The sequence below is a fragment of the Malus domestica genome, chromosome 04 (genome assembly GCF_042453785.1).
Source record: "Malus domestica chromosome 04, GDT2T_hap1".
In the NCBI taxonomy this organism is placed as follows: domain Eukaryota; kingdom Viridiplantae; phylum Streptophyta; class Magnoliopsida; order Rosales; family Rosaceae; genus Malus; species Malus domestica.
Genome location: NC_091664.1, coordinates 30,452,405 through 30,478,323, shown reverse-complemented (window position 1 = coordinate 30,478,323; position 25,919 = coordinate 30,452,405). Strand labels below are relative to the sequence as shown.

General features: G+C 37.8%; 4 protein-coding genes across 4 annotated transcripts; 2 read left to right on the top strand and 2 right to left on the bottom strand.

Moving 5' to 3' along the window:
* Positions 1-7,134: 7,134 nt before the first annotated feature.
* Positions 7,135-11,544, bottom strand: LOC103434213 (diphthine--ammonia ligase). Its single transcript, XM_008372528.4, has 12 exons — positions 11,269-11,544; positions 10,617-10,688; positions 10,441-10,520; positions 10,069-10,294; positions 9,957-9,989; positions 9,770-9,852; positions 9,568-9,640; positions 9,068-9,413; positions 8,623-8,954; positions 8,130-8,467; positions 7,693-8,038; positions 7,135-7,609 (listed from the first exon to the last, which is right to left on the bottom strand). The coding sequence occupies exons 1-12, from the start codon at positions 11,344-11,346 to the stop codon at positions 7,397-7,399; spliced, it is 2,220 nt and encodes a 739-aa protein (XP_008370750.3). The 5' UTR covers positions 11,347-11,544; the 3' UTR covers positions 7,135-7,396.
* A 1,315-nt stretch (positions 11,545-12,859) lies between these two features.
* LOC103434343 (serine/threonine protein phosphatase 2A regulatory subunit B''beta) lies at positions 12,860-18,855 on the bottom strand. The gene is made up of 13 exons (XM_008372676.4): positions 18,373-18,855; positions 17,542-17,784; positions 17,274-17,379; positions 17,099-17,198; positions 16,544-16,649; positions 16,273-16,363; positions 15,929-16,070; positions 15,576-15,723; positions 15,283-15,392; positions 14,456-14,612; positions 14,044-14,169; positions 13,772-13,923; positions 12,860-13,370 (listed from the first exon to the last, which is right to left on the bottom strand). The coding sequence occupies exons 1-12, from the start codon at positions 18,520-18,522 to the stop codon at positions 13,783-13,785; spliced, it is 1,620 nt and encodes a 539-aa protein (XP_008370898.3). The 5' UTR covers positions 18,523-18,855; the 3' UTR covers positions 12,860-13,370; positions 13,772-13,782.
* A 139-nt stretch (positions 18,856-18,994) lies between these two features.
* Positions 18,995-22,413, top strand: LOC103434211 (uncharacterized). The gene is made up of 10 exons (XM_008372527.4): positions 18,995-19,160; positions 19,692-20,057; positions 20,195-20,305; positions 20,476-20,566; positions 20,931-20,999; positions 21,249-21,326; positions 21,425-21,514; positions 21,659-21,709; positions 21,793-22,029; positions 22,128-22,413. The coding sequence occupies exons 1-10, from the start codon at positions 19,072-19,074 to the stop codon at positions 22,266-22,268; spliced, it is 1,323 nt and encodes a 440-aa protein (XP_008370749.3). The 5' UTR covers positions 18,995-19,071; the 3' UTR covers positions 22,269-22,413.
* A 672-nt stretch (positions 22,414-23,085) lies between these two features.
* LOC103434210 (pentatricopeptide repeat-containing protein At3g04760, chloroplastic-like) lies at positions 23,086-25,298 on the top strand. The gene has a single exon (XM_008372526.4). The coding sequence runs from the start codon at positions 23,226-23,228 to the stop codon at positions 25,125-25,127; it is 1,902 nt and encodes a 633-aa protein (XP_008370748.3). The 5' UTR covers positions 23,086-23,225; the 3' UTR covers positions 25,128-25,298.
* The last annotated feature ends 621 nt before the right edge of the window (positions 25,299-25,919 follow it).

Sequence of the window (25,919 nt, the reverse complement as noted above, 5' to 3'; positions counted from 1 at the left end):
AATTGTACGAGGAAAAATATAATTTTATACCTAATGTAGACAACATATTGTTTTTCTTCTCCGTCTCTTATGCTAGTTCACTTTGTACACTTTTGTTTGAATTTTATTCATAATATTGACAACTATGAATCTTCTCCGTGATCTTACCTCTTCATATTAGAAACTGATCAATTATAAGCATTCATGTGGTAATCGGTTAAAATTAAAATTCAGGTGGAAAATTGATAGCTCTTCACAAGATTGGGGAAGAAATCGACGATTACCTCAATATAGTAAATTAGGTATTACAATTTACCATATTATTATAAAAATAAAAAAATTATTATTGACACTCTAAAAATCTGATTGTGCACTATGTATAAATTTTTTTTTTCTAAATATAAAAAATTTAGAATGCACAATTAAATTTTTGAAGTTTCAATAAGAATTCCTTTATTATATTGTTAAGGTAGATTTTTAATATAACATTAGGTTGATTGCTTTAGTGATGAAAATGATTAGCCCAAAGTAGGAGAAAAGTTCTTTCCCTTCTCTCCTATTCCTAAATAAAGAAGTTAAAAAAAAAAGTCTAGATTTGTTTTTATACCATTTATATAACTAATTCTTTATATTATAAAATGAGGTAAGGTACAATGTTATACTATGTTGTTTGTTTTGATACTAAAAAATCATAGATGGTTTAGAGTATAAACCAAGGATTCTCAAGATAAGAAAAAACAATTTAGACGCATCAATCATAACCAATTGTCTTATATTTTAGATCAAATCATCCAATCAACACATTTTACAGTAGGTATTCCATTATACATTAATAACAAATTAATCTTTTTCTCATCGCAATCCCGATATCACATATGATAGCCCTAAGTCAAACGGTATGTTAAAGTAGAATCGGTCTCAAATGGTGTGTCCTAGCCCCTCGGGGTTTGCAATCAACAGATTAAAACAATTGTGATTATTTATTTTTCATACAAAATTAATGAGTTTTATTTATTTCAATTGATATTTTTATCAAAGAAACTAATAAGTTTTTGTTTTTATTTCTCACAAACAACATTTTTATTTTAAACTAAATTAAAAAAGAAGAATCCAAATTTGAAATGTAGTGCGATGATGAAAAAACATATTCACTTACTTAACGCTCCATTTTGGCTGCTCATCCACCACTTGCTTAATGAGCCATTTTGGCTACAAAACTTTATACAAGAGGTTTGTAAATGAAATTCGGTCAAAATTCCAAATTAGTATACAAAAACAAATTAATAGGCCAAGAAATAAGGGACTTGTTCAAACAAAACTATAGTTTAATAGTAATTAATCTTTATTGAGCTACATCTACAATGCATCCACCACCACTTAACCCATATTTGTTGTATTATCTTCCACACACATGGAACTAAAATGTGCAAAGATATTTTTAAAATTTAAAATATTTACATAAATAATTCTTTCGTTTTTAAGTTTTTGGGGTCTCAGAAGGACCACCACTTCTCGATCACCGACAGTTTGCCAAGTTATGGTTGCCATGAAAAATTGCCAACTTATTATTAATCAGGAAATTAATTAGTATAGGATGATAAGGGTCTTCTAATCCAGTCCTCACGTGATATCTAATTGGCTGACTAGTTTAAAAATGGTATCCCAATGCTTTTCATTGACAACCGATAAGTAATTTTGATGGTTTTAATTACAAAATAATTTTAATTTTATTTCTCATTGGAAGAAGAATGCTTAATTAGAGAAAATAATCACATAGTACATGTGTTTATATTGTGTACTATTATAAAATAACTTAGTTAACATGTGACCATCATGTTAGAAATTTTAATGTAAATAAAGAAATGTTAATACACAATTTGTATATGTAAATATTTTCGAACACGAAAAACTTTAAATTTAATTATACGATATTGACATGACATCCACCTTCACAACGACAACTTATAATTTGTAAGAATGAACATATACTAAACGAATAAAGAGAATCAAACAACTTTCTTCTTTTTTGCTTAGCTTCTTGGGTGTATAGACTTGATATTCTATTCATCTTTTATGTCTTCTTTTTATCACAAATACTTTTCCTATCCTAGTTTTGATAGTTTTTTTGGGGTACTTTTTAGGGTTTTGGCCCTTGGGGACCATACATATATATACATATATATATATATATGTATGTATAAATATATACATATCTACATATATACATATATATATATATATATATATATATATATATATATCCACCTGTGAGGCCAGGGCATATGATTGAATACATGCATGCATGTCCCTTCATGCTTCTAAACTATTACTCTACAAACTATGTGGGTTTGTGGGGTGTCATCCATGTTTTAAAAATCTCCGTCTAGCACTGTTTAAGTGGATTTGTATGTAAAGGCCAGGCCGTATGATTTCATTGCTAGTGAATACATGCATGCCCCTTCTTGCTTTTCAACTACTTCTCTACAAATTCTGTGAGTCTTGGAGTGCATTGCTACTCCTTCTTTTTCTTTGCTCGTACATGCATTGCCATCTCTAAAACAGCCATGCATGGTGGTGGTGTAATATATGCGTGTGTGTGTGTATGTATATTAGTATATATATCTGTGTGTATTATTTATATATATGGTCCCCGTCACTAGTGCATGTGGGTAGCTAACCAAATCTACATCCTTTTCTTTTTGCTTTTTCAGAGTGAAAGCCCCCACACTTGGCCATGGAAACAAATTAAACTAAAGAAGTTGGCACTTGCCGATCTGATCTGAATAATTTGATGATCGAGGTCCCCGTCTACCTGCAACTGTAGCATATATATACTTCAAATTAATCTCGATTAACCAAGAAGTGCGTGATGAAAGATAGTAGCACATACGTAATTAAGGTGTGTATATACACCTGGTGACAAACAAAAATTTTATCCAACTCTAATGGTCATTTAATATGAAGTTATACAAGCAACTGTCATTTTTTATATTTATTTTTTATTATTATTAGGGACATAGGTGAGAGTTTGAAACTATTACCATAATTTAAAGGAGATGAGTTTTAAACTCGGAATGCATGGGTAGGAACCCAATACCCTATACTATGATTTGGATGCACCATATGCTTTGAAATAAAATAAATAATGAAATGCATTCTCATATAGGAACATGGTATGAATCCCTAATGAATGATGTTATGATGACTATCATCCTGCCTACGTTCCTTGTACGTAAGGTAACAAGTCATAATTGTTGTTTGTTAGATGGAAAAAAAAATGATACATATATATTATTGTATTGAAACAACCTTGTAATACAAGTAAAAAAAAAAGGAAGTGTTATTGGCACTTCAAAAATCTCATTCTACACTCCTCACAAGTATATTGTTCTTTCCAAATATAGAAAGTTTGGAGTGTAGAATGAAATTTTTGGAGTGCCAATAACAATTCCAAAAAAAAAAAAAAAACAATAAATCTCCATTTCCAAATTTTGTAGTTAGAAATTTAGGGTGTCTTCAAATCTACGTAACACTCAATGTTATAGATGCTTTAGCTGTTACGTTTGATTTTTACAACTTTTAAGTTTCTTATTTTTAGTCTTAGCCATTCTTTTTCGTATCATTCAATGCTACGTACCATTAAAAAGAATTGTAAATGTTTTTAATTTTCTTGGTGTATGGTTGCTTGTTTGTGACCAAAAGGTTTTGAATTCAAGTTGTGGAAACAGTTTTTTTTTGCAAAGTAAGGATAAGCATGCATGCTTACAATAGACACTTTCTCTCTCCCCTTAGACCCCTGCAAAATGAAGAGTCTTAATGGTTTGAAGTATCTCATGTGTATGGTGGTGTCTGCAGGATTGCAACTTACAAGACCATATCGTACTCTGATAATCACATATAACTAACTAATAGTGATGTGATTTGAATTGATTTCTATATATGACATTCAACGTGAAATTAAGAAGATTATTGTCATGCATCACATTGGTCAAGATTTATTAAGAACGAAAAGACATTTAGTCATCACTTTAGTCTGGTTTACCAAACTAAGCATGCAATTTAACACATCAATCTGCTTTGTCATACATACGAGTTTGAAATAAAGCCAAAGTTGCCAACCCGAACCAAAACATTACATCAATCAAATATCTTAGGGTTTATGTCTAATAGACAAAGTACCAACCCCAATATTGTTTTCATGGTGAAGCATTATGTTATATACAATTGCTACAGTAGCTTACAAGCTAAGTTACTCTTATAACAAACAAAACTGCCTTCTTAATCTCATGATAATTGTTTAGTCAACAACCATTGGACCTTAATACTCCTAATGTCTCCCCCTCAAACTCAGAGGCAGAGAAAATAAGCATGAGATTGGCATAGTGAGTTTGAAATAGTGGTGCAGGCAGTCCTTTGGCGAGTATATCATCAGCAAAATCCTCATTGGAAGATACAAAATGAACCTGCAGTAGTTGTTTGGCCACTCTTTCTCTGACAAAATGCACATCTATCTCTATGTGTTTGGTTATTTGATGTTGAATAGGATTGCATGTCAGAGCTATTGCCGTTAAATTGTCACAGAACAAGAGTGGTTTATCAGAAGATGAAGCTTGAAGAAAGAACCAATAATTGTTTGATCCAATCAATTTCAGCTGTTGTAGTAGAAAAAGCTCTATATTCAGCTTCAGTAGATGATCAAAAGACAATGTTTTTCTTTGATGACCAAGATATAAGATTAGAACCCATGAAAACAACCATTCCAGTAGTAGACCTCCTGTCATTAGGGACACTACCCACTCTGCATCACTATATGTAGCTAAATCCAATGCTCCTTTGCCATAATGAATAGCACAACCTCGAGTTGCCCTTAAGTATCAAAGTATTCTCTTTACTGCCATCAAAGTGGGACTCCATAGGACATTGCATAAACTGGCAAACCTAATGTACTGCAAGGGCAATGTCAGGTTTGGTAAATGTAAGATATTGAAGGGCGCCAACCAAGCTTTTGTATAATGTAGGATTGTTATGGCAGACAAGGAATGGCACATGGTTTAGACAATAACATCTCAAACTTAGTAAGTAAATATGTGATCCACAGATAAGAACAAACCATCCTTATTTGGCACAATTTGTATTCCCATAAAGTAATGGAGTGGTCCTAGGTCTTTAATATCAAATTCCTTAGTAGGAGAATTGATAACATTAGTGATAGCTTGAGATGCACTTCCTGTGATGATAATGTCATAAACATAAAGCAGCAACATAACCACAAAATTAATCACCAACAGTTTTAACAAATAGTGAAGAGTTTGCATATGTGGAGTTGAAGCCCAAGGAAGAAAACTAGTAAACCTGTCATTCCAAGCCCTTGGGGCTTGTTTCGATCCATATAAAGATTTGTGTAGGTTACATAAATAATCTCCATGCTTAGCATCAATAGAACTAGGTGGTTATGCCATGTATACTTCCTCTTGTAAGATGCCTTGTAAGAAGGCATTTTTTCACATCTAACTGCCTTAAAGACCAACCAAAATGTGCATCCATGTATACTTCCTCTTGGTGTACGGTGTCTGCAGGATTGCAACTTACAAATCGTACTCTGATAATTACATTAGACATGAAACTAAGAAGATTATTGCCATGCGTCACATTTGATCAAGATTTTATTAAGAACGACAAGACATTTAGCCATCACATTGGTCTGGTTTGGTCTCAGGGTTAGCAAACTAAGCATGCAATAATATAACACATCAATCTGCTTGTCATACGTACGAGTTTGGAAATAAGCCGAAGTTGCCAACCCAAACCAAAACATTACACATCATCAATCAAATATCTTAGGGTTTATGTCTAATAGACAAAGTACCAACCCCATATTGTTTTCATGGTGAAGCATTATGTTATGGTCCAAACCCTAATCCTCATCAACTACATCGTAGCTCTTCAAATTTCGCCGTTCAATTTTATTGAAATTAACTTCGACACACTTATGTTGAATCTTATCCGTTGTTTCTTTTTTATGTGTTAAATTCAATAAAAAGGAATGTACACAAGAGAAAAATATGCATGGTATCATATGACCCCATTACTATTTTATCACTACAAGAAGTAAGGAGTTTAGGGTTTGCATGCATGGCAACGACGGGTCATTTTTCAACTGAGTTCACTGTTGCTGTGTGGAGATGTCGGAGTGTAGAGAGAGAGAGAGAGAGAGAGAGAGAGAGAGAGTTGTGGAGCAGTGCGAGTTTTTTTCAAACATGCGTGAACCCCACGTGTAATGTAAAATGAGATGGTGGTTGTTGCCTCCTTTGTGACTGAAAGGTCCCTGTATCTAGTCCTGGAAACAACCTCTTTACAGCACGCGTAAGGCTGCGTACCATAGCCATTATCCCTTCTTCCGGAACCCTCACAAAATGAGGAGTCTTGTTGGTTTACGGTTGCCCTTGGTATATGGTGTCGGCAGGATTGCAACGTACAAGACCATATCGTATAATTACATATAATTAACTAATAATGATATGATTTGAATTGATTTCTATATATAAAGACATTAGACATGAAACTAAGAAGATTATTGTCTGGCATCACAGTTGTTCAAGATTTTATTAAGAAAGACAAGACATTTTGCCATCACATTAGTCTAGTTTGGTCTCAGGGTTAGCAAACTAAGCATGCAATAATATAACACATCAATCTGCTTGTCATACGCACGAGTTTGGAAATAAGCCAAAGTTGCCAACCCAAACCAAAACATTACACATCATCAATCAAATATCTTAGGGTTTGTGTCCAACAGACAAAGTACCAACCATATTGTTTTCAAGGTGCGTCCAAACCCTAACCCTAGCTCATCAACTTTATCCACATAACTCTTCAAATTTGTCTTTCAATTTTATTGAAATTAACTTCGACACGCTCCTGTTGAATCTTATCAGTGGTATTTTTTTTATGTGTTAAATTGAACAAGGAGTGCATACCGGAGAAAAATATACGTTGTATCGTTTATTATTTTATCACAACAAGAAGTAAGGAATTTAGGGTTTGCATGCATGGAGACGACGGGTCATTTTCCAACTGTGCTCGCCGTTGCTGTGTGGAGATGTCGGGGGTAGAGAGAGAGAGAGAGAGAGAGAGAGAGTACTGGAGCAGTGTGACTTTTTCCAAATATCATTCATACAAAATGTTGGATTAAAACCAGAGAATATTTCTTTGATACAAATGACATCGGAAGGGAAATCGAACACAAAATCTCGGGTGGAGGGGGAATGCTCTGATCTACTTGAGCCACCAGCCCCTTGCACCCGGTAATTTAAGCGAGCGGATAAAATTATCCGATTACAAACAGTTTAGGCATTTGCATCAAACACCATATCGGAAATCAAAGGATCTTTTCTCCTTTCACATGAAGCAATGAAACTCAGGACTTCTGGGCCAATAATTCACAGGTGATTATATCATTCATGGTTGCTGAAGAACTCCCAGCACCTAAGACCGGAATGAGGTTGAAGACGGGTTCCTTGCCAGTCTTGATCCGACCCATTTCGGCGAGTTCATTGAATGCATTAGTCAACATCAGTGAGAGTGCATCCACAGATACATGAAGGTTTGTTGGACAATACAACCTCAAATACTATGCAAGGAAAGACAGAATTAGAATGATACGAACGAAAAACAGTAACAAAAGAAAGAAGAGTCATTAGACAAGAAACATACCATTGTGTCTTGCCAAGAAAAAGCGTTCTCCGTCATAATTTTATCCAGAAGATATATGCAAAATCTTGATACTCTATCCATCTGCCTCTCTGCAAAAGAATTTTGATAATCCTCTTTGTTCTTGTCTTCCAGACAGATCATTGAAGCAAGTTCACTACTCACGGACAAAACAACCGTACATAATTTTCCAGGAACAATGCAACTCTGATAGCAAGAATCATGCCAGTCTGCATGCTGAAAACCCCAGTAACCAGGGGTGCTTGAGCAGGATTGGTCTTTTGCATTCTCAGTTGGTTCTTCGATATCTTCTGCAACAAATAAAATGGGCTTAATTTCTACAAGGGCCCTGCATGCCAAAAAGAGGAGCAACTAATTATTTCAGGTAATCACGACGAAATAAAATCGAAACAAATGAGGAGCATAAATAAAAAATTTACCCTTTTGGTAGATCAGGGACAAGCACATATAGAAAAATGGGATCAAATGCTTCAGAATTGGTTCCTAGATCCAACTCAAAGCTCCTTGTTTGTTTAAGGAAAGCAACCTGCTTCTCCTGAATTTTAACTCTCTCTGACGATAGAATTTTTGTTGAACAGTAAGTGACAAAAACAATAGCTGAGGCTGATATTGAACAGTTAAAGGATTTAGCCACTGCTTCACTATTTTCTAGTGCCTTTTCCAGCTCGTCAATGGGGCCTCCTTGGCATAATGTCATTGTGGGAGGATCGAGCCCCAACTGCCCAGCCATGTGAAGTATCTCCTTATGCAAAGTTGCCTGGAAGCAAACAAATTGATCGAAATTAGAAGATCACCAATTTTAAATTCATGGAACTTTCCACCTTATATGATGCAAACCTACTGTTCTCATTAGGAAAATGAAGAAAAGTAAAAGGAAAGGTGCTGACTGGGAGCTGATGATGTATGTTTTACCTGGCTATAAGGTCCAATACAACTGGGTGCCCAGCAAGATATACTCTGTACATGTAGAACCTTTTTGGAATGGTCATTTGCCACCAAAACTTCCATGTATGCCTTACCTAAACCCACTTGCGACAAAGGCAGTTCAATTGTACTGCGGGATGGAACACCAAAGGGGCACTTACCTTGAGTTATATACCTCACATATGTATCATTTGCTGCAGCAAACTCTTTCATGTTGGCAATATAAAGATGAATATAGAGAACATATTCCCAACCAAAACCATATTCTACAAGTAGTGATTCAATTTTCTTCAGGACAGCCTCCAGATCTCCTTGCAATCCTGTCAATTAGATCATTTAACAGTATTAAATTGTTATAATACTATTTGAAAAACGATACACTGGCGGGGAATAAAAATTACAACTGGAGAAGTATACTTCATCTACTGTTCACCTGTGGAAGTCGTACATGAATCTTGTAACCAGCAACAAATAGAAAATGTATCCCCCTTTTGTGTTCTTGAAATGTGAAGTTTATAATCAGCAAGTTCAACTGCATTCTCAACTTCGGCATCAGTTTTGTGTGCAGCATCATATCCTTGTGAATGGTCTCCTTGCACCTCCAATAGAAAACTCTTCTTCTCCTGACACCTTTGATTGGTATGATCACTGCTCCCCAAACTACAGGACTCTGCCTTATTTTCCAAATGAAAAGCCAAGGGATGAAGCACCCCAACTGGAGCTATGGAATCTGAAGAGTGCAGTATTATTTGAAACTCATCCAGCACAATTCTAGCATTCTGTAAATTAAAAAAATCATGTAGAACGTAAATGCAACAAGTGACCTAAATGTTGACTTAAAAATGTGATAAGAAAAATGAATTGGGACAACTGCTCACTCCCGCTTATTCACAGCAGACCATGGCCAGAGGATGAGAAACGATATAAACTTACAACAAAGAGAGGGCAGTCCAGTGTCAAGGTTTCATATTCCCCTCCTTCGCCGCATACATTAATACCATACAAACTGACAACGAATGGAAGATTAACCAACAGATTTTATGGATTATGCTCGTATACAATCAAGAATGGTAATATCAATGTACTGCAGAAACTTTGGTTTAAGGGGGTTGGGCAGAGAAAAAAAAAAACATACTCTTTCAACTTATGCAGATAGGGTTGTAAGAATGCTATTCCTTTGCCCAAGTGCTTTGAGGGATCCAACCCCATAGCAGCAACCTACAATATTCAAACAATATTAGGCTTCCATCCATAAAACCGTCCAAATACGCATGCAAGTGATTTCAAGCAACCAAAATAGCAAGTTAAACAATGAAATTTACCTTAACTGTAATTGCTAGAATCTCATTAGTTATCTGGTTGGCAAAAAGGGTATGTGAGTTAAAATAATGCATTACTAATAAACTGCATTTACATTGTTAAAAATGAAATTACCATTTCTTGAAGGAGCAACGACTGATCTTGTTTCCACAAGTATGCTAGAGAAACAAGCCCTAACCTAGAACACACACTTTCCACCCGCAGCCTTTGATAATCTGATGCAATAGCACCAGAGGATACTGCTGTGACAGAAGGAATCTGTCTTTTCACTTCATTTAACAAAATAAACATATCTTCGACTTCATCGCCAGGTGTCATTCTATAGCTAAGCTTCTGATGCCTATATGATCCACAAAAGCGATCAAGTAATCAAGGGGATATAAAAATGCTTTACAGGTGAGAATTTCTCAACAATAATAACAAAGATTGCAGCTTCTCAATCTAGGATAAAATGTTTTTATCAAAATTTCCTTCTTAAAATCTTGCCTTGTGGATCCTTGTATTCTCCTTCTGAACAACGGGACTCCCATGCATTCTGCATAGCTGACGACTATCTGGTGCCCAACCTAAGGAACGTAATCAGACTCAACAATCACATCACTGGATTTCCTTAACTTTAATTCGAATACGTAATTGTAGTGAGGAAGGAAAGAGAGACTTACAGTTTGATACATGTAGCTATCAAGCTCGTCCACAGAATCATCAGCTGGCATCAAATTTGCCACTGCAACAATCTGCGTAATAAAAAGCACGTATCAATTATCAAACTTTGAATATGACATTTATAAAGAATCTTTAAACTCTTTGAACATGGCAACCAAAAGCGTTTATGACTGCGTTTCAAGTGCTTCTGGGTGAATAGAACCGCTTTCTAGAGAATCACTTGCTAGATGCTTTTTCATAAACCACTTAGATTTCAATAAAAACTTCAACGTGTTTCTAATGTAAGCACTATGAGCAGAACTGCTTTTACAGAAGCAATCTCAAATGAGCCCAATTATTTATTTAACCAGCAATCACTCAAAAGCGAAAACTGAACCCAAGAGATATAAGCAATTCAGAAACCAGTTATAAAAAGGCAAAAAAGGAACGAAATTTTCTCCTTTTTTCTTTAACAATCCTGGATTTTCTCAGCCACCAAACACTCAGTCATCAATCCCAATGCCATTAGCAATCTAAACTCAAAGTCAAGCTGAACTTTCAGTGAAAACCCAAATACACAAAAGGTGAAAACAACGTGAAAGATCAGGAAAAAATCAATCTTTGCTATGAATTTCCTGCATTTTCTAGGGAACCAAACGGAAAGTAACGAACCTGGTGGCCGTATTGGATGCACTTCATCATGGCATAGCAGCTGTCCTTGCCACCGCTTACTAAAGCAACCACCTTCATCTCCGCCTGCTGCTCTAACAGTCTAACCGCACCCGCCGCTGCGCTAAAGCTTACCCAAAACCTGCTTTCAACTTCTCTGAGTTTCTGGGAAAGGCAGGGTTTTGGGATTGTGTAATTGGGAGAGGTGCTTAGTTGTTTTTACCTTCCTCACGAAGAAACTTTTTGTTTTGGACTTTTGAAAGTTTTTTAAAATGTCTGGAAACGTTTTTTATGAAACTAATTTTGGATCTAAAATTATTTTAAATATTTTTTTAGAAGCATTAGATATGTCGAATCACTTAAATGCTTTTTTATAATTCACTTGAATTTTAACCAATGATTAATTTTAAAAATATTTTCATTAAAAACGTTTTTAATTATTTAAAAAAAAAATTCAAACAAACTTTCATATGGTTTTAAACGGAAGAGGTTCCTATCCGGATCCACTCTGTTGGAATAGTAGAAATCCCTATATCTTAGCTATTCATCGTACATCGTACGATCAATTTTCGTCAAATACTATTTGTGTTTAATTTTAAATAAAAAAATCAAATAATTTCTTACTGCATGATACACGATGAATGACAAAGACGTAGAATCCCTAAGATTCCCACAAAGTGAATCCGAATGGAAACAAATGTTGTTTTAAACGGATAAAGATTGTCTGCCCTCCCACTTTCGGTGCCCTCCCGTGCTCTCCTGTTTGTATGGTTACGGTTAAGCTACATCAACATTTTATATTGCTATTTATTTTTGTCTTATTATCTCTATAAAAAAAACAATATAAAATGTTGACATGGCTTAACCGTAACCACACAAAACAAGAGGGCACGGAAGGGCACCAGAAGTGAGAGGGCAGACAATCCTTGTCCGTTTTAAACTATGGGCGGGCCAGAATAAGGATTGGCACTTGTCCGTGTTAATTTTTTTTAAAATTAATTTATTAAGAAAACCTTCTCCCTTAGGGTTAGAGGTCGATAGTGGCAGAAAATTGTTTCGTGCTTTGGGGAATTTATAGGCGTTACCGAAGGTATATCCCACATTACCATCTCTTGTATCGTATGTGATACAAGGAGGAAATTATGGGGCGTGACTGGATGTGTGTTCCCTGTAAGCATCTCTTCTCACGTGACAATAATATAGAAACATACGACGTGACAATAATGTAAAAATATACGCCCCGTCACATGTTAAACTCTCTCGTATCTCAAAAGCCAGTCTAGGTTCTGATATTTTTTATGCTCCTGGTCTACTCTGAAAAGTAGCCATTGACATGTTTTACACTAACAATGCTTGTGCAAAATTTAGAAGACACAGTTGAGGCAAAAGTTGCCCAATTCCATACCATAAGCTCTTTCAGATCAAGCATTCATAGGGTTGCCCGGGTTTTTGCTCGGTTTTGCAAGAAATAGTCTTGCAAATCCGAGCAAAATGCTGCTTCTCTTGATAGGGAAGAAATCGATTGCATCCACTCGAATATCAGGTCATTATCTTACTCAGTTTGCGTACAATAAGATGAATAAACACGAAAAGATTATGAACCATGAATATCAATTGATAGGAACCAAAATTGCTTGACAAAGAAGCCCGGCACGACCTAAAGAACTTTACAAATGAAAGTATTCAAACAACCAATCACTATGACATAAATTAAAACCTTAAATAAGTGATACCTTACAACTTGAGGCAACAAATTGAACCAAAAGGAGAGAAAGATGGTAGCTTTGAGTGTTACGGGATGTTATTATCTTTCAACTGGCCGTGGTTAATCGTGAGCAGACAGCTATTCCGAATGCTATGATTTGGGGCTATGGGGCTTCCATTCTGACCCGTCGTTTGTTCAATTCATGCACATGTAGACCAGTATTCTTCCAGTTTTGCTGCTGGAAAAAAAGGTACCTTGACACCACCGAGTTCAGAATTTACCCTCAACAACAGTGCAGGTATCTGCACTACAACAGCTCGTTTGACATACTGATTCTACGAGTCGTCAGTTCTGTCTGATTGCCAGTTTAAAGAAGAAACTGAAATTACCTATCCTATTCCTGCAAAGACAAATGCAAAGGTGGAATTTCCATAGGCAATGGAGACGAGAAAGGAATTATGCATAACATCATTCACAAGTTCATGGCGTTGATATTTGTGATCATACAATATTCATGATGTTTCCGATGAGAATCTACGGACAAATAAATATCTTTACTGCATGTTGAGTTAAACATTCAGAGTTTTGTGAGACTTGTGTTTACACAAAGTAGATCAAAAGTATTGTAATTTTTATCTGTTTCCACTACATGATATGCAGAGTCCAAGAAACTGAGGTTAATAACATGTTTTGTATACCCATCAGCCCATCATAGGAATGAATCAAAATAAAAAGGAAAGGGTAATATAATTAAAATAAAGCAATGCCATATTTTATTGACTTCAAACTAAGGTAGATTACCTGAGTTGAACTCAAAAGGGAGCCTCTAGTGATTCGTCCCAAACTTCGGCACTTCCATTTGAGGCATCTTCAACATCTTCTTCCATTGAAAGTCTGATGTATTCTCTATGTGCAAATCGATCCCACTCTGTCAAGGTTGGATTCTCACGTTCCTGTAAACATCACAATATCAGCAACAGCAAGTCTGTTCCAACAATAGAAATGCAGTCTACCACATGTTTATCCGTAATCTTCCAACATCAAATGATGAAAAGAAAAACTGTTTTGAATACCTGACGAATGAGAAATGGATCACGAGTTTCAAAGGCCATGAACTTGTTAAGGTTGAAAAGGATATTGAAAACACTTCCTGAAAGCTTACAGCCTTTCAGATCATGGAGTGTGATATAGCTCTCATTCTGCAAGAACAAAACTTCATGTCAATGACAATAAAACCATATCTAACAAGCTGCATAGTATTCCATTCTTTTAAACAATTTTCTTGAGGCAATAAAGCTCGGCAGATGCTTATTTCCAGGATGTTACATGCCAGCAACGCAATGATCAATTAAGGAGGGGTTACAATTATTCCGATAAGGACCACTTGCCCTCAACCTTGTACTTTAAGACTTTGTTTAAACAACGTTCAGTTTATTCCAAAAAAAGATAAGATATGAGTAAAAGGCACTGTCAGAAAAGGCAAACCTCTGGTCCAATCATGTCAATTATCTGGCACAAAATATCCTCAAAGAGAACAGGTTCTTGGGCCATGCACTCCATTCTATGCAATTGCTCCTCATAAAAGAAATTCAGTTCATTCCGTGTCAAAACTCCATTTCCATCCAAATCTATGCATTTGAACCTAACATGAACAATGTAGTGTCACAGCTACTACAGAATTGATAGAATAATTAACTGTAAAGTTGAAGCAAGTGGATCCCTCCATCCATCACTTGGCAAACTGAGACTGCACATTCAATTACACTTAATTGAAGGCTCAAATATCGGTCTCTGTCCCATCCCAAAGTCAAATCTGATCAAAACCTAACAAGAACAATGAATCTTCCGAACCGCCTCTGAAAGCAGGACATAGCAATGGTTCTACTTAAAAAGTTTTCAGGGAAAAAGTTTCCAGTACTGCTACATGAAGTATAGAGAATAAAGTTTCCACCTAATAATACTTCTATACGATTATTAGGCAACTGAATTCACCCATCCAATGATTGATTTAATCTTTATTCTTTTTAGAAATAAATCACAATTCGTTCCTGACTAGCCTAATTCTTTTTAGTGCATGGCTGACTTTAAATGAATGTTGAATCAACAAGGCTGATTAAGAAAATTAATACAACAATGGTGGAAACCCATTTTTACGTATTTTGTAATCTTTCCACTTTTTCCATCATACTACCCAGCACATATGTTCCACTTGGACTTCTATCTTATATTGCTGCATTACCCATGATTACACTTGACTGCTAAGTCTAGTGAAGCAAGTTACTGACTGAAATAGATAAGAGGTAAAGATATACCAGAACTCAAGGCTAGGCTCAGAAGTCTTATCCTCCTCTGAGAGAATGAAGTAGACAAAATCTTGATACCCCATCTTTCCTTCAACCTGGCTCGTAAACTTTCTTGCGACCTGAGAAACAAAAAATAAACTCATTAATTACATAAACGAGACTGCATGCCTCAGAGAGAGAGAGAGAGAGGGAGGGAGGGAGGGAGGGAGGGAGGGAGGGAGGTAGGTAATAGATCAAGGTTTAAGCTTTTATTGATTGAGAACCTTTTCTTAAAGTTGGTAAACAAAAGCTTCATGACAAACCTGAGAAAATATTCTGTCAACAATCCGGTAGGTAAGTGCATGGTTACCATATCTGATCAGGTTCTCTTTGTCGATCAGGAAATCATGATCTGTATCCAGCTCCCAAAACTTGCAGTATATCACATAAAAGTGCTCATACGAGAAGTACCTGTGACAGATCATATAAGAAAAAAGGAGTTTTGAAGACCAAAAATCACTGATATCACATAAAACACACCAACATGCAGTGAGGAACACTCCCGCAACCTGTTCCAGATTGTGTGAAAGAAAACAGGCTTGATGGTTCCTAATTCTACTGGCCACACCCTATAGTCTATAGTAACACAGACTAAGTCTGTATCCTGAATCTTTACCTCAAAACCTTGTTGATGTCCTCTTCTTCATCTGCATGTTGCATTGCATCAATCAAGTTTCCACGCTTCAACTCCCTGAGTGTGAGATGACCGTTCCCAGATCTATTTATGTAGTAAAATATTCTGTATATTACAGTTTCAGCTGGACCATTTGCAAGAATATCTCAAGTTAACGTGTGCATCATGTGAAAGGAATTGCATCAATCATAACCACAGTGAAAATGCAATACTAAAACAGCCTAAGTGGGAGGAAGGGAGAAAACAAAGGAGGAGGAGAGAGGGGAATGGAAAACTCAACAAACATATGGTATCAAGAAAAGGCTGATTGTAGGTGGAGAACAAACCATATCTTTCCTGAAACTCTTGCGTGCTCTGCAAGAACTCCAACCCTGGATGAGTTGCCAAAAGTTCTCGAAGGACAGGTTTAAAGTCATCCTGTTATCAAACAGGAACAGGATTTAGATGCTAGGTAGTGCACCAAACGTAATAATTTTAATGATCAACACTGCATTTAATGGTATAATGATTAATTATACATATTTGTAGAGATATCAGGTTGAACACAGATTTGCAATAAAACATAAACGAGGGAAACAAATAAAGCAAGACAAAAACCTGAGTGAGGTATTTGAGATCTGGTTGCTTTAAGATGGAATATATCTGAGTAGCTATATCCATCGTCAACATGTTTCCAGTGACCCAATAATCAACAAATGTGTCCCTACAAACAAATTAGTAGAAAAAATTAAGAGTATGGTTTGCAAAGGAAACAGCCAAGCTTCAATAACAAGAGAATTAACAAAGTCCAGAGAGAAGAACTAAAGAAACATGACCAGAGAGGGGTCACCCGGAACTTTTAGTCAGATGAGGTAACCACATTAGTTTATACCAGGAGATGGCTAAAAGTCAGCTCAGAAAAAAATAGCCTCCAAGAAAGCTACTTGAACCCCTTCTCCCCAATCAACCCTTATAAAGGGCATTTTTGTCCACTTCAGGCTGAAAGATTCATGCTCCTTAAAGTGGGGGTAATAGGGTAGGTGAACAATAATTAAGACATTTTAATAGTAGAGGATAATAGTTGTGGCACATAAGATAAACCACAGTAAAGGGGTGGGGATAGCAACTTTGAAACTACATCCTTTCATAAGCAATGACAAAAGTGAATATTACCTTGTTACAAATCCAGTGCTATTAGCATCAATCTTTTTGAAGAGAGATGTGGAGAAGAATGAAGGCAGCTTGCAGATATCCTTAGCAACTGATTTAAATTCTGATACACCAAAGAGATTGGTTAAAATCTTATTCCAGTAGTACACCATAAACTCATATCTTAAGTGCATCTCACCATGCATCTGCAGTCCGTCTGAGTTGCCAGAGAAAAACTGATTGATTCTAAACAAGCATTGATCTTTTAGTTCATTTGGAGGTGGGCGACCATGTAGAAAGTAAAACTACAAGTGGTACAAAATCCAAGTTAGAAATAATAATCTACCTTTCCCTCTAAAAGGAAAACCATTGCAGATAGATAGTTCAAATGATGAATGACATGCTTTACCAAAGAAACAGAAAAACAGTGCCACAAGATTGCCGAAAAAGATTAGGATTTGTCAAACCTGAGGTATCACTTCCTTAACCGGCTCGCTAACTACTTTCAGGGGAGAACCTAAATGAGAAGGACCAATCCTCTGTTTCATAATGCGAGGGGATCCAGATGAACTTCTTGGTGACAGTGGTGGTGCACTGCCGGCTGGAAACATGGAAGGCAACGTACTGCCTCCAGTGGCATGTGGACTAGAAGAGTTTCCCTGGACATTCAGGGGCCCACCTGCCTTTGCTTCAGTTAGCAGTTGTGTCACCTGCAATCATAAGTTCAGGAAAATGAAAAAACCGCCATGCATCAGAAAAGCAGGAAACAATATGAAATAATGTACAGTAAACGTATCCCAATTGAAAAATAAAACTTGTAGGGAGTAGCAATTCGAATAACTAATTACAAATACTTAAAGAACTACCTTAAGGTACTCGGAAATATAAACCCCGGGTGCTCATAATCTACAAATTTCATCCCTTTTTTCATACTGACATGTTCCCTTTAATGCTTCTTTCATCACAATGACATCGTTTCCGAACCAATTCAATACCATGGCGGGAAAATTACTACATGCTAAAATCAATTCAGCATCATTATTTCTTAGCTCTCATGCTATTTTCACACGCCAGCACAAAATACATTTACACATCCATACAAATTCTATACATATCCAGAAAAAACACACATAATTCAGTAATTCTTATATAATTAGCAAAAAACCAAGCTCACCAAATTCAAAAATAAAAAAAATGTACCCATAAATTCTTCGAAACCTAATAAGATGCACAACCAAAACAATGCAAAAACACCAAAAATTTCAAATTTTGAAGGCAAAATTCGGGTTTTCAAGTACCAGGCGATTAGTATCGGGAAGCGAAAGCCACTGCTCGAACAGCGACTCGACGTAGCTCGGATTCGATTTGAGGGCCAAAGGGGACACCTCATTGAGCTGCAACAAGTCGGCGTCAAACGACGCCGCATCCACCACGATTTCCATAGTCATTGAGACGCAAATACAGATCACGGAACCCTCGATTCGGAAATCCCAATCCCCGCAAAGTGCTTTCCTTTCGATTATATTTTGTTCCAATTCACTGCCTTTTTGCGTGATTGGAAAAAAAAAGAAGGTGAGATTTGAAGTGGAAGAAACGCCAGATCCTTGAGGTATTGGAGTGTTTGGGGAGCGAGAAAACGGGAGAGAAAGTGAGGGGAAATGAGAGAAAATCCTTCGGCGATTGATGCACTTTTAGCTCAAAGAGGAGAGAGAGAGAGAGATTTGTAGAGAGAGAGAATAGCAATAGCAGCTCCAAAATTTTCTACAGAAAAGAAAAGTCGAAGAAAGATGTATACGTGTCAGTGCGGTATAGGCTCAATCTGGGATCCGCTACGGCCAGAATCATTACTTTTTCCTGCAACTTATTGCACCAACAAATAGGGATCTTCCACGTACTTACGTTGAGTTAATTTACCATTTTGCATACAACGTATATGGTTTCATTTTCCCTCGGGTTTTCTTTTCCCTTGTAATTTTCTCGGGAAACAAACAGAAAATATGAACGAAGAGGAGCTGCGTCGTTCGGAAGCAACCATGGCCGATCTTCTGAATCAATTCGAAAGTATCTTGGAATCCGATCCCCAAATGTGAGCAATTCGTACTTGTATCCTATCAAAGGATCATTGATTGCAGGTTTTGCTTCTTTGTTTTCGGTAAAGATGCAGACTTTGTATTTGACGAAATGCCCCAAAGAGTTTTGTATATGTAGTTTTTATTCTTTGCTTCGATGGTGAACCTCGATAAACTGTAGTTTCCGTCTCGAAAAAGTTAGGATATTTGATCACGAATGAGTTGTTTACATGTAAACGTATCAGCTTGATTTGACTTGGATTTCAAATTTTTTTAAAAAGGTCAATTCAGTTTTAGTTCCATTCAAAATGTTGATTCAGTGTTAGTTCATTACTGTTAGTGAGACCGGGATTTCGATAGCGGTCCAAGTTTGCCTTGTTCTTTTGCTGAAAGTTTTTGAATTGTTTGGGTGTGTGTGTGTAATTGTGGGTGCATTACGATTTTGTGTAGAGGTTTTCTCTTTTTAGAGGGCTCTCATTAATGTCTTTGGAAAATCTAGTAATGCGACCGTCGTATGTATAATGTATTGTGTTCACTTGATGACCCAGAGATGAGGTGGGATTTCTTCACCCGTCCCAGTTTTCCGAGCTGAATAAAGAGGCAGGCCATTCACCCTCATTTGATGACAGTACTGTGCTGCGCTCGACAGATGGAAACTCAGTTTTTTGGAATAGGGATCATAAGTTGGGGATTTCAACGCAAATTCTTCTTCCATTATATAAGGCAGCTAAGCATGCGTTTATGGCAGCAAGTAGACAATATAAGGCACTTAATAGCAAATCTGATGTATCCGGGGATGAGAATTCTCTGTGTGCGTCATTATCTTTGGATAACAGTTTTGAAAGTGACGTCATGAAGCATAGCAGGGCACTTTTGTTGCTAAGTTGTGATTTCGGCACTGCATGGCATTCCAGGTTTTCCCCCTTTTCATTTTTGGTTCAGTAGTGCTTGTTTTCTCTCTCTTATATATCAATAATTTTGGAGCTGCTTGATCTTGTATGCTTTTCAATTTATGTCATGACACCTAATTGATCTTGTATATTTGACCCAGGAAACTTGTTGTGTCGCAGAAGCATAAGCTCTCGGATTTTTTGGATGAACTTCTCTTGTCGGCACTTGTTCTTTCATATTCACCTAAGTCTGAGTATGCTTGGAGCCATAGGTAACATCTTTAAAAAAATGGTTTTCGTTATATGTTTAACAACTGGCATGATTCTATAGTTTTTTATTTGTAAGTACTCAGCAGGGTGTGGTTTAATTGAGCCCCTCATTATAGTTTCCCTATGTAATGGCTTTAAAACACGAATTTTATGAACATATCGATCATTGCAGGCAGTGGATCATCAAGTCAATTGCTGGAAAGTGTTCAACTCTGTCAGAGATTGTGACCAAAGACTCTGAGCTGGTGGAGAAAATAGCTGAGGTTTAAATTCAGTTCAGGAACTGCATGCTTTTAATTTTCAAGGTTTATTTAAACTTTAAATCAATTATCCTATGTGTTGTTTTTGGTCAGTCTCGTTGTTGCTTTCGTAAAGAAAACAACATAATTCACACCACTTTAAAGACTTGAGAAATGCCTTCCATCGCTCCTACTGAGCTGACAAATTTTTCTGTACCAAACTAGAGCCGATAATAGTTGTATCTTTGCCCAACATAATGTACAGTGTCCATGGTTTGAATAGCAATGTTTATTCTGTGTGGCATTTTATAGCTTCCACAATGTTCTTAGTTGTGAGAATTTTCCTTGTCATTGTTCACTTTTCTGTAATTAAAATCTTTCTTTACAGAGGTCAAAAATGAATTACCGTGCTTGGAATCATCGTTGCTGGTTGGTTACCTACATGACAAGAGAACAGGTTAGATATAATCCTGCCATTCCTTTTGCGGGAATAATTCAGGTTCCCTTCTAGATTTTCATATTTAAGATGTTATAATGTTTTGCGAACAATTTTGAGCCAAATTGCACTCCAATAAATTTGGAAAGGGTAAGCGGAGGATTGTATTTAAGCCTTTCATTCTCAAAAGACGCCATTAAGATTTCCTCTGTTAAAAAGTTGTGACACATCTACAAGTTAACTATATGCACTCTAAATGTGTGCTTGCAGTTGTTGTATGAATTAAAAAGATCCAGAAACTGGGCCTCCTTGCATGTTGCTGATCATAGTTGCTTCCATTATCGCAGTGTGAGACCTTGTCTTCTTTTTGTTGTGATTCTGAGAGATGAAGTTTTTGACATGCGGACTTTATTTCCTTCACAATCAATGTTTCTATCATTTTTCAGCGGCTGATGCTTAAGATTTTAGAAGAGCAATGCTATAAACAAGAAATTTCATCTTCTGGTTACAGCGTTGAGACATATCAATTGTGGAAGGTACAGTCTCTTTTCAGTAATTATGAAATCATCAGTTCCTACGGGCGAGCGCTTTCTACAGTTAATACTTGTGTCGAATTTTTGTCTTTTTGTTGTATGTGAAATTAAGTTTAAATTCACTGCTTAAAAATATGGGCATGACAGGAGGAGCTTGATTGGGATGAAATGTTGATAAAGCGCTACATAGGAAGAGAGGTACATGGGGTTGTTTTCGTATATTTGACTGATCATCTGAGAACCCCATGGGTTTTAATTTCTATGGTATTCGCTGTAAACAGGCTCTATGGCTTCATCGTCGCTTCCTTTCCTTATTTTGGATAAAGCATTTCATAACCGATCATACTGGTGTGTCCAGCCACGGGAAGCAGAATAACAGCATGAATAACGACTTAAGAATATTTATGGATAACGAGTTACATCTCCTCGACTCCTGCTCAATCATTCCAGATAATAGCTTTGACGATTACCAATCACAGGCTAAACATTCTGCCACTTACATATTATGGTTGATTAAGGTAACAGTAGTTTCCCTCCGTTTAAAATTTGTTGCAACTCTACACAATCCACTTCTATCAAGTTTTCTGGATGCTTATGTTGCTCTTACCTGCCTCAGCAAATCCCTGATTCCCGACGGATTGAATTTCAAGAGAATCTGAAAACCGAAAACCTAAAAGCTCTGTTGAATAAGGCGTGCCCGGAGAGGTCCTCAACTTGGGATTCTTTAGTGAGCTATGTAGAAGCATCTGGACATTAGTTGAGCGAGAGTTAGCCCCCGGAAAATATATGTGTAGCACATTTTGTGTTGTAAACTTGTAAACTTCTTCCTCTTTTCGTTTGAATCGTTCAAATTATAATGTACAATGTCATACATCATGATTAATGCATATCATGTTACTGAAGGATGTTTTCTTATCCGGATTTTTGGAGTATCAAAGCAGCCTTGCAAAAGGAACTGTGTTAACATGAACCTTGCTAAAATTTCTTCGGAGTTGGGTCTGGCTAGTGGATCACATCACCCGTCTGGCCATGCTCATAAAGAGTAACACCCGCAAATCCCACTCAACCTGATGCCTGACCCACCCAATTGCTAGGGGTATCGCTATGTTGTGCGACAGGTGAGCTTCAGTAGGGTAAATGCCCCCACGTCGGCGCTACCTTGCTCACAAATCCACCCTTGTGTTTGGAGTTCTTCAGTCCGAATGCCCATGTTACGTGGATGCTGGGCCAAAGACCCAACGGGTGCACCACGAACGATGGGGCCAGAATACAAGAGAGGTGGCCTGGGTGAGATGTTTTTGTGTCTTGGGCGGATGGTTGAGGTGGCACAACCATCCGCTCCCAAGAATTTCTTCTGTATTTGGGTTCATGCCGCCCCACCAGTGGCAGCTTCTTATTGGATGGTCGCACATGCCCGATCTCATATCGGGTGACCTACGACGGACCCAAAAATTTCTCCACTTGCTGGACCCAACCCAAGTTTCGAGTTCACATTTATGCCTCGGCCCAAAACACCAAAAACATCTGCAAGTTACGACGTGCGACCAGATTCCTTATCCTATCCAAAACCACGTCCTGAAATCCAACCGGAATCCTTGTCTATGATATCCATGTCCCAACATGTTTCCAATTTTGTCCATGCAAATCTCCAAACTTTCTGCAAAAACAATTTCTCCATGAGAGCTGAAAAAACACCTTAACAAATCCTCCACCAATGACAACAGTTGCCGCCAAGCTGTTGCCTCAGAGCCTCCACGTCACCACCCACCCGAACCCCTCCTCCCACCAGACCAGTGCCGTGAGCTGCAGGGTTTGCATTTCGTCAAACGGCGGAAACCACCGCAGAAACCCGCCAAAGGCGGCGGCTTTCGCCAAAGCAAGACCGACCCAGTTGCAGAACAACGATGTCAAGGAAACCCATTTGGTGAAACCCTCTTCCCGCCAAACCAGTGCCTTGAGATGCGGGGTTTGCATTTCGTCCAACGCCGGCAACCGCCGCAGAAATCCGTCAAAGGCCGCGGCTTCCGCCGAAGCAAGACCGACCCAGTTGCAGAACAATGATGTCAAAGAAACCCATTTGGTGAAAGTGCTCAACAGGTCCTGCAAAGCAGGGCAGTACAATGAAGCACTCTACTTTCTTGAGCTGATGGTGAACAAGGGGTACAAGCCCGACGTGATCCTCTGCACAAAGCTCATCAAAGGGTTCTTCAATTCGAGAAACGTCGAAAAGGCCGTTCGGGTTATGCAGATTTTGGAGAAGTATGGTGAGCCTGATTTGTTTTCATACAATGCGTTGATCAGCGGGTTCTGTAAGGCGAATCGGATTGATGCAGCAAACAAAGTGCTTGATAGGATGAGGAGCCAGGGGTTCTCACCCGATGTTGTTACTTACAATATAATGATTGGGAGTCTTTGTGGGAGGGGGAAGCTAGGATTAGCTTTGAAGGTTTTGGATCAGTTGGTGAAGGATAATTGCAGGCCAACTGTGATTACTTACACGATTTTGATCGAAGCAACGATTCCTGAAGGCGGAATTGATGAAGCAATGAAGCTTTTGGATGGGATGTTGTCAAGAGGGCTTAAACCTGACATGCATACTTACAATGCAGTTGTTAGGGGAATGTGCAGAGAAGGGATGCTGGATAGGGCTTTCGAGTTTGTTAGGAGCTTAGATTCGAAGGGATGTTCGCCTAATGTAGTCTCGTACAACATTTTGTTACGAGCGCTATTGAATCGAGGTAAATGGGAAGAAGGGGAGAAGCTGGTGGGCAATATGTGTTCGAGAGGCTGTGAGCCGAACGTGGTGACTTACAGCATTTTGATTAGCACGCTATGTCGCGATTGCAAAGTCGAGGATGCAGTGAATGTGTTAAAGATCATGAAGGACAAGGGATTGACTCCGGATGCGTATAGTTATGATCCGTTGGTTTCTGCTTTCTGCAAAGAGGGGAGATTGGATTTGGCAATAGAGTTTTTGGATTACATGATATCGGATGGCTGCTTACCGGATATTGTGAACTACAATACGATATTGGCTGCGTTGTGTAAGAGTGGAAAGGCTGATCAGGCTTTGCAAATCTTCGAGAACCTCGGTGAAGTGGGATGTCCTCCGAATGTGAGCTCATACAACACCATGTTCAGTGCACTGTGGAACTGTGGAGACAGAGTTCGAGCTTTGCAAATGGTATCAGAAATGGTAAGCAAAGGAATTGATCCCGATGGGATTACTTACAATTCGCTTATATCGTGTTTGTGCAGAGATGGGATGGTGAATGAGGCTATAGGGTTGTTGGTAGACATGGAAACTGGTGGCTTTCAGCCAACAGTTATCAGTTACAACATTGTTCTTCTCGGGTTGTGCAAAACGCGTAGGATTGTCGATGCCATTGAAGTGCTCGCGGCAATGGTTGAAAAGGGGTGCCGGCCAAATGAAACCACCTACACTCTGTTGATTGAAGGAATTGGTTTCGCAGGATGGCGAGCTGAAGCGATGCAGCTTGCCCACTCTGTTTTTAGTTTAAGGGCGATTTCCGAAGATTCGTTCAGACGTTTGAATAGAACCTTTCCCATGCTTGATGTGTACAAAGAGCTTACTCTGTCTGAGATTAAGAATTAGCTTTTGGTTTGTAGCTACAAAGAGGAATTAGTTGGATTAAAAGACTATTTTTGGCTCAGCAGAAGCCTGTATCCACTTAGGGCTGGTTTGGTATTGTTGTGCTTTGAAAAAAAACTGTTTCTGCGGTTAGAATAAGCAGCTATGAAATAAAGTAGCAGAATGTTTGGTAAACTTTTTTGTAAAAGTGCTTTTGAAAAAAAAAACAGTATTATAGTGTTTGGTAAACTTTTATGTAAAACAGATGTGAAAAAAGCCGGTTTTTCAAAGATGGGTTTTGCAGCTTCTTGTTTTTGGCTTTTTTTTCACCCAAAACTGTGAAAAAAAACTGAAGCTGAATGTTTACCAAACACAAAAACAACTCCTAACTTTTTTCAGAATCACCTCAGTACCAAACCAGGCCTTAATAATGAGAGCACTGCCTTGCAGGGCAGATTTGGCATTTTATGAGTGTTGATCTTTCTTTTGGAACACAGAAAAAGGAGATTTAGCAAAATTTATTGTGAAAAATGTCGCACTTGGTGTGATGACAAGTGCCTTCGCCCATGAGCGGTAGGTCTCGTGTTCGAGACTTGGGAGCAGCCTCTCCATAAATGGGGGAAAGGCTAGCCGACATTCACCTCTCTCAGACCCTGCGTAAAGCGGGAGCCTTGTACACTGCGTACGACCTTTAGCAAAATTTATTGTGAACATTTGCTCTAGAGACATGTTCTCTCCTATTTCATCTCCATTTTTTGAATCTATTTTTCCAACAGATAAAGCGAAGAATGTCTGAAACTCTTAGAGCCTGTTTGG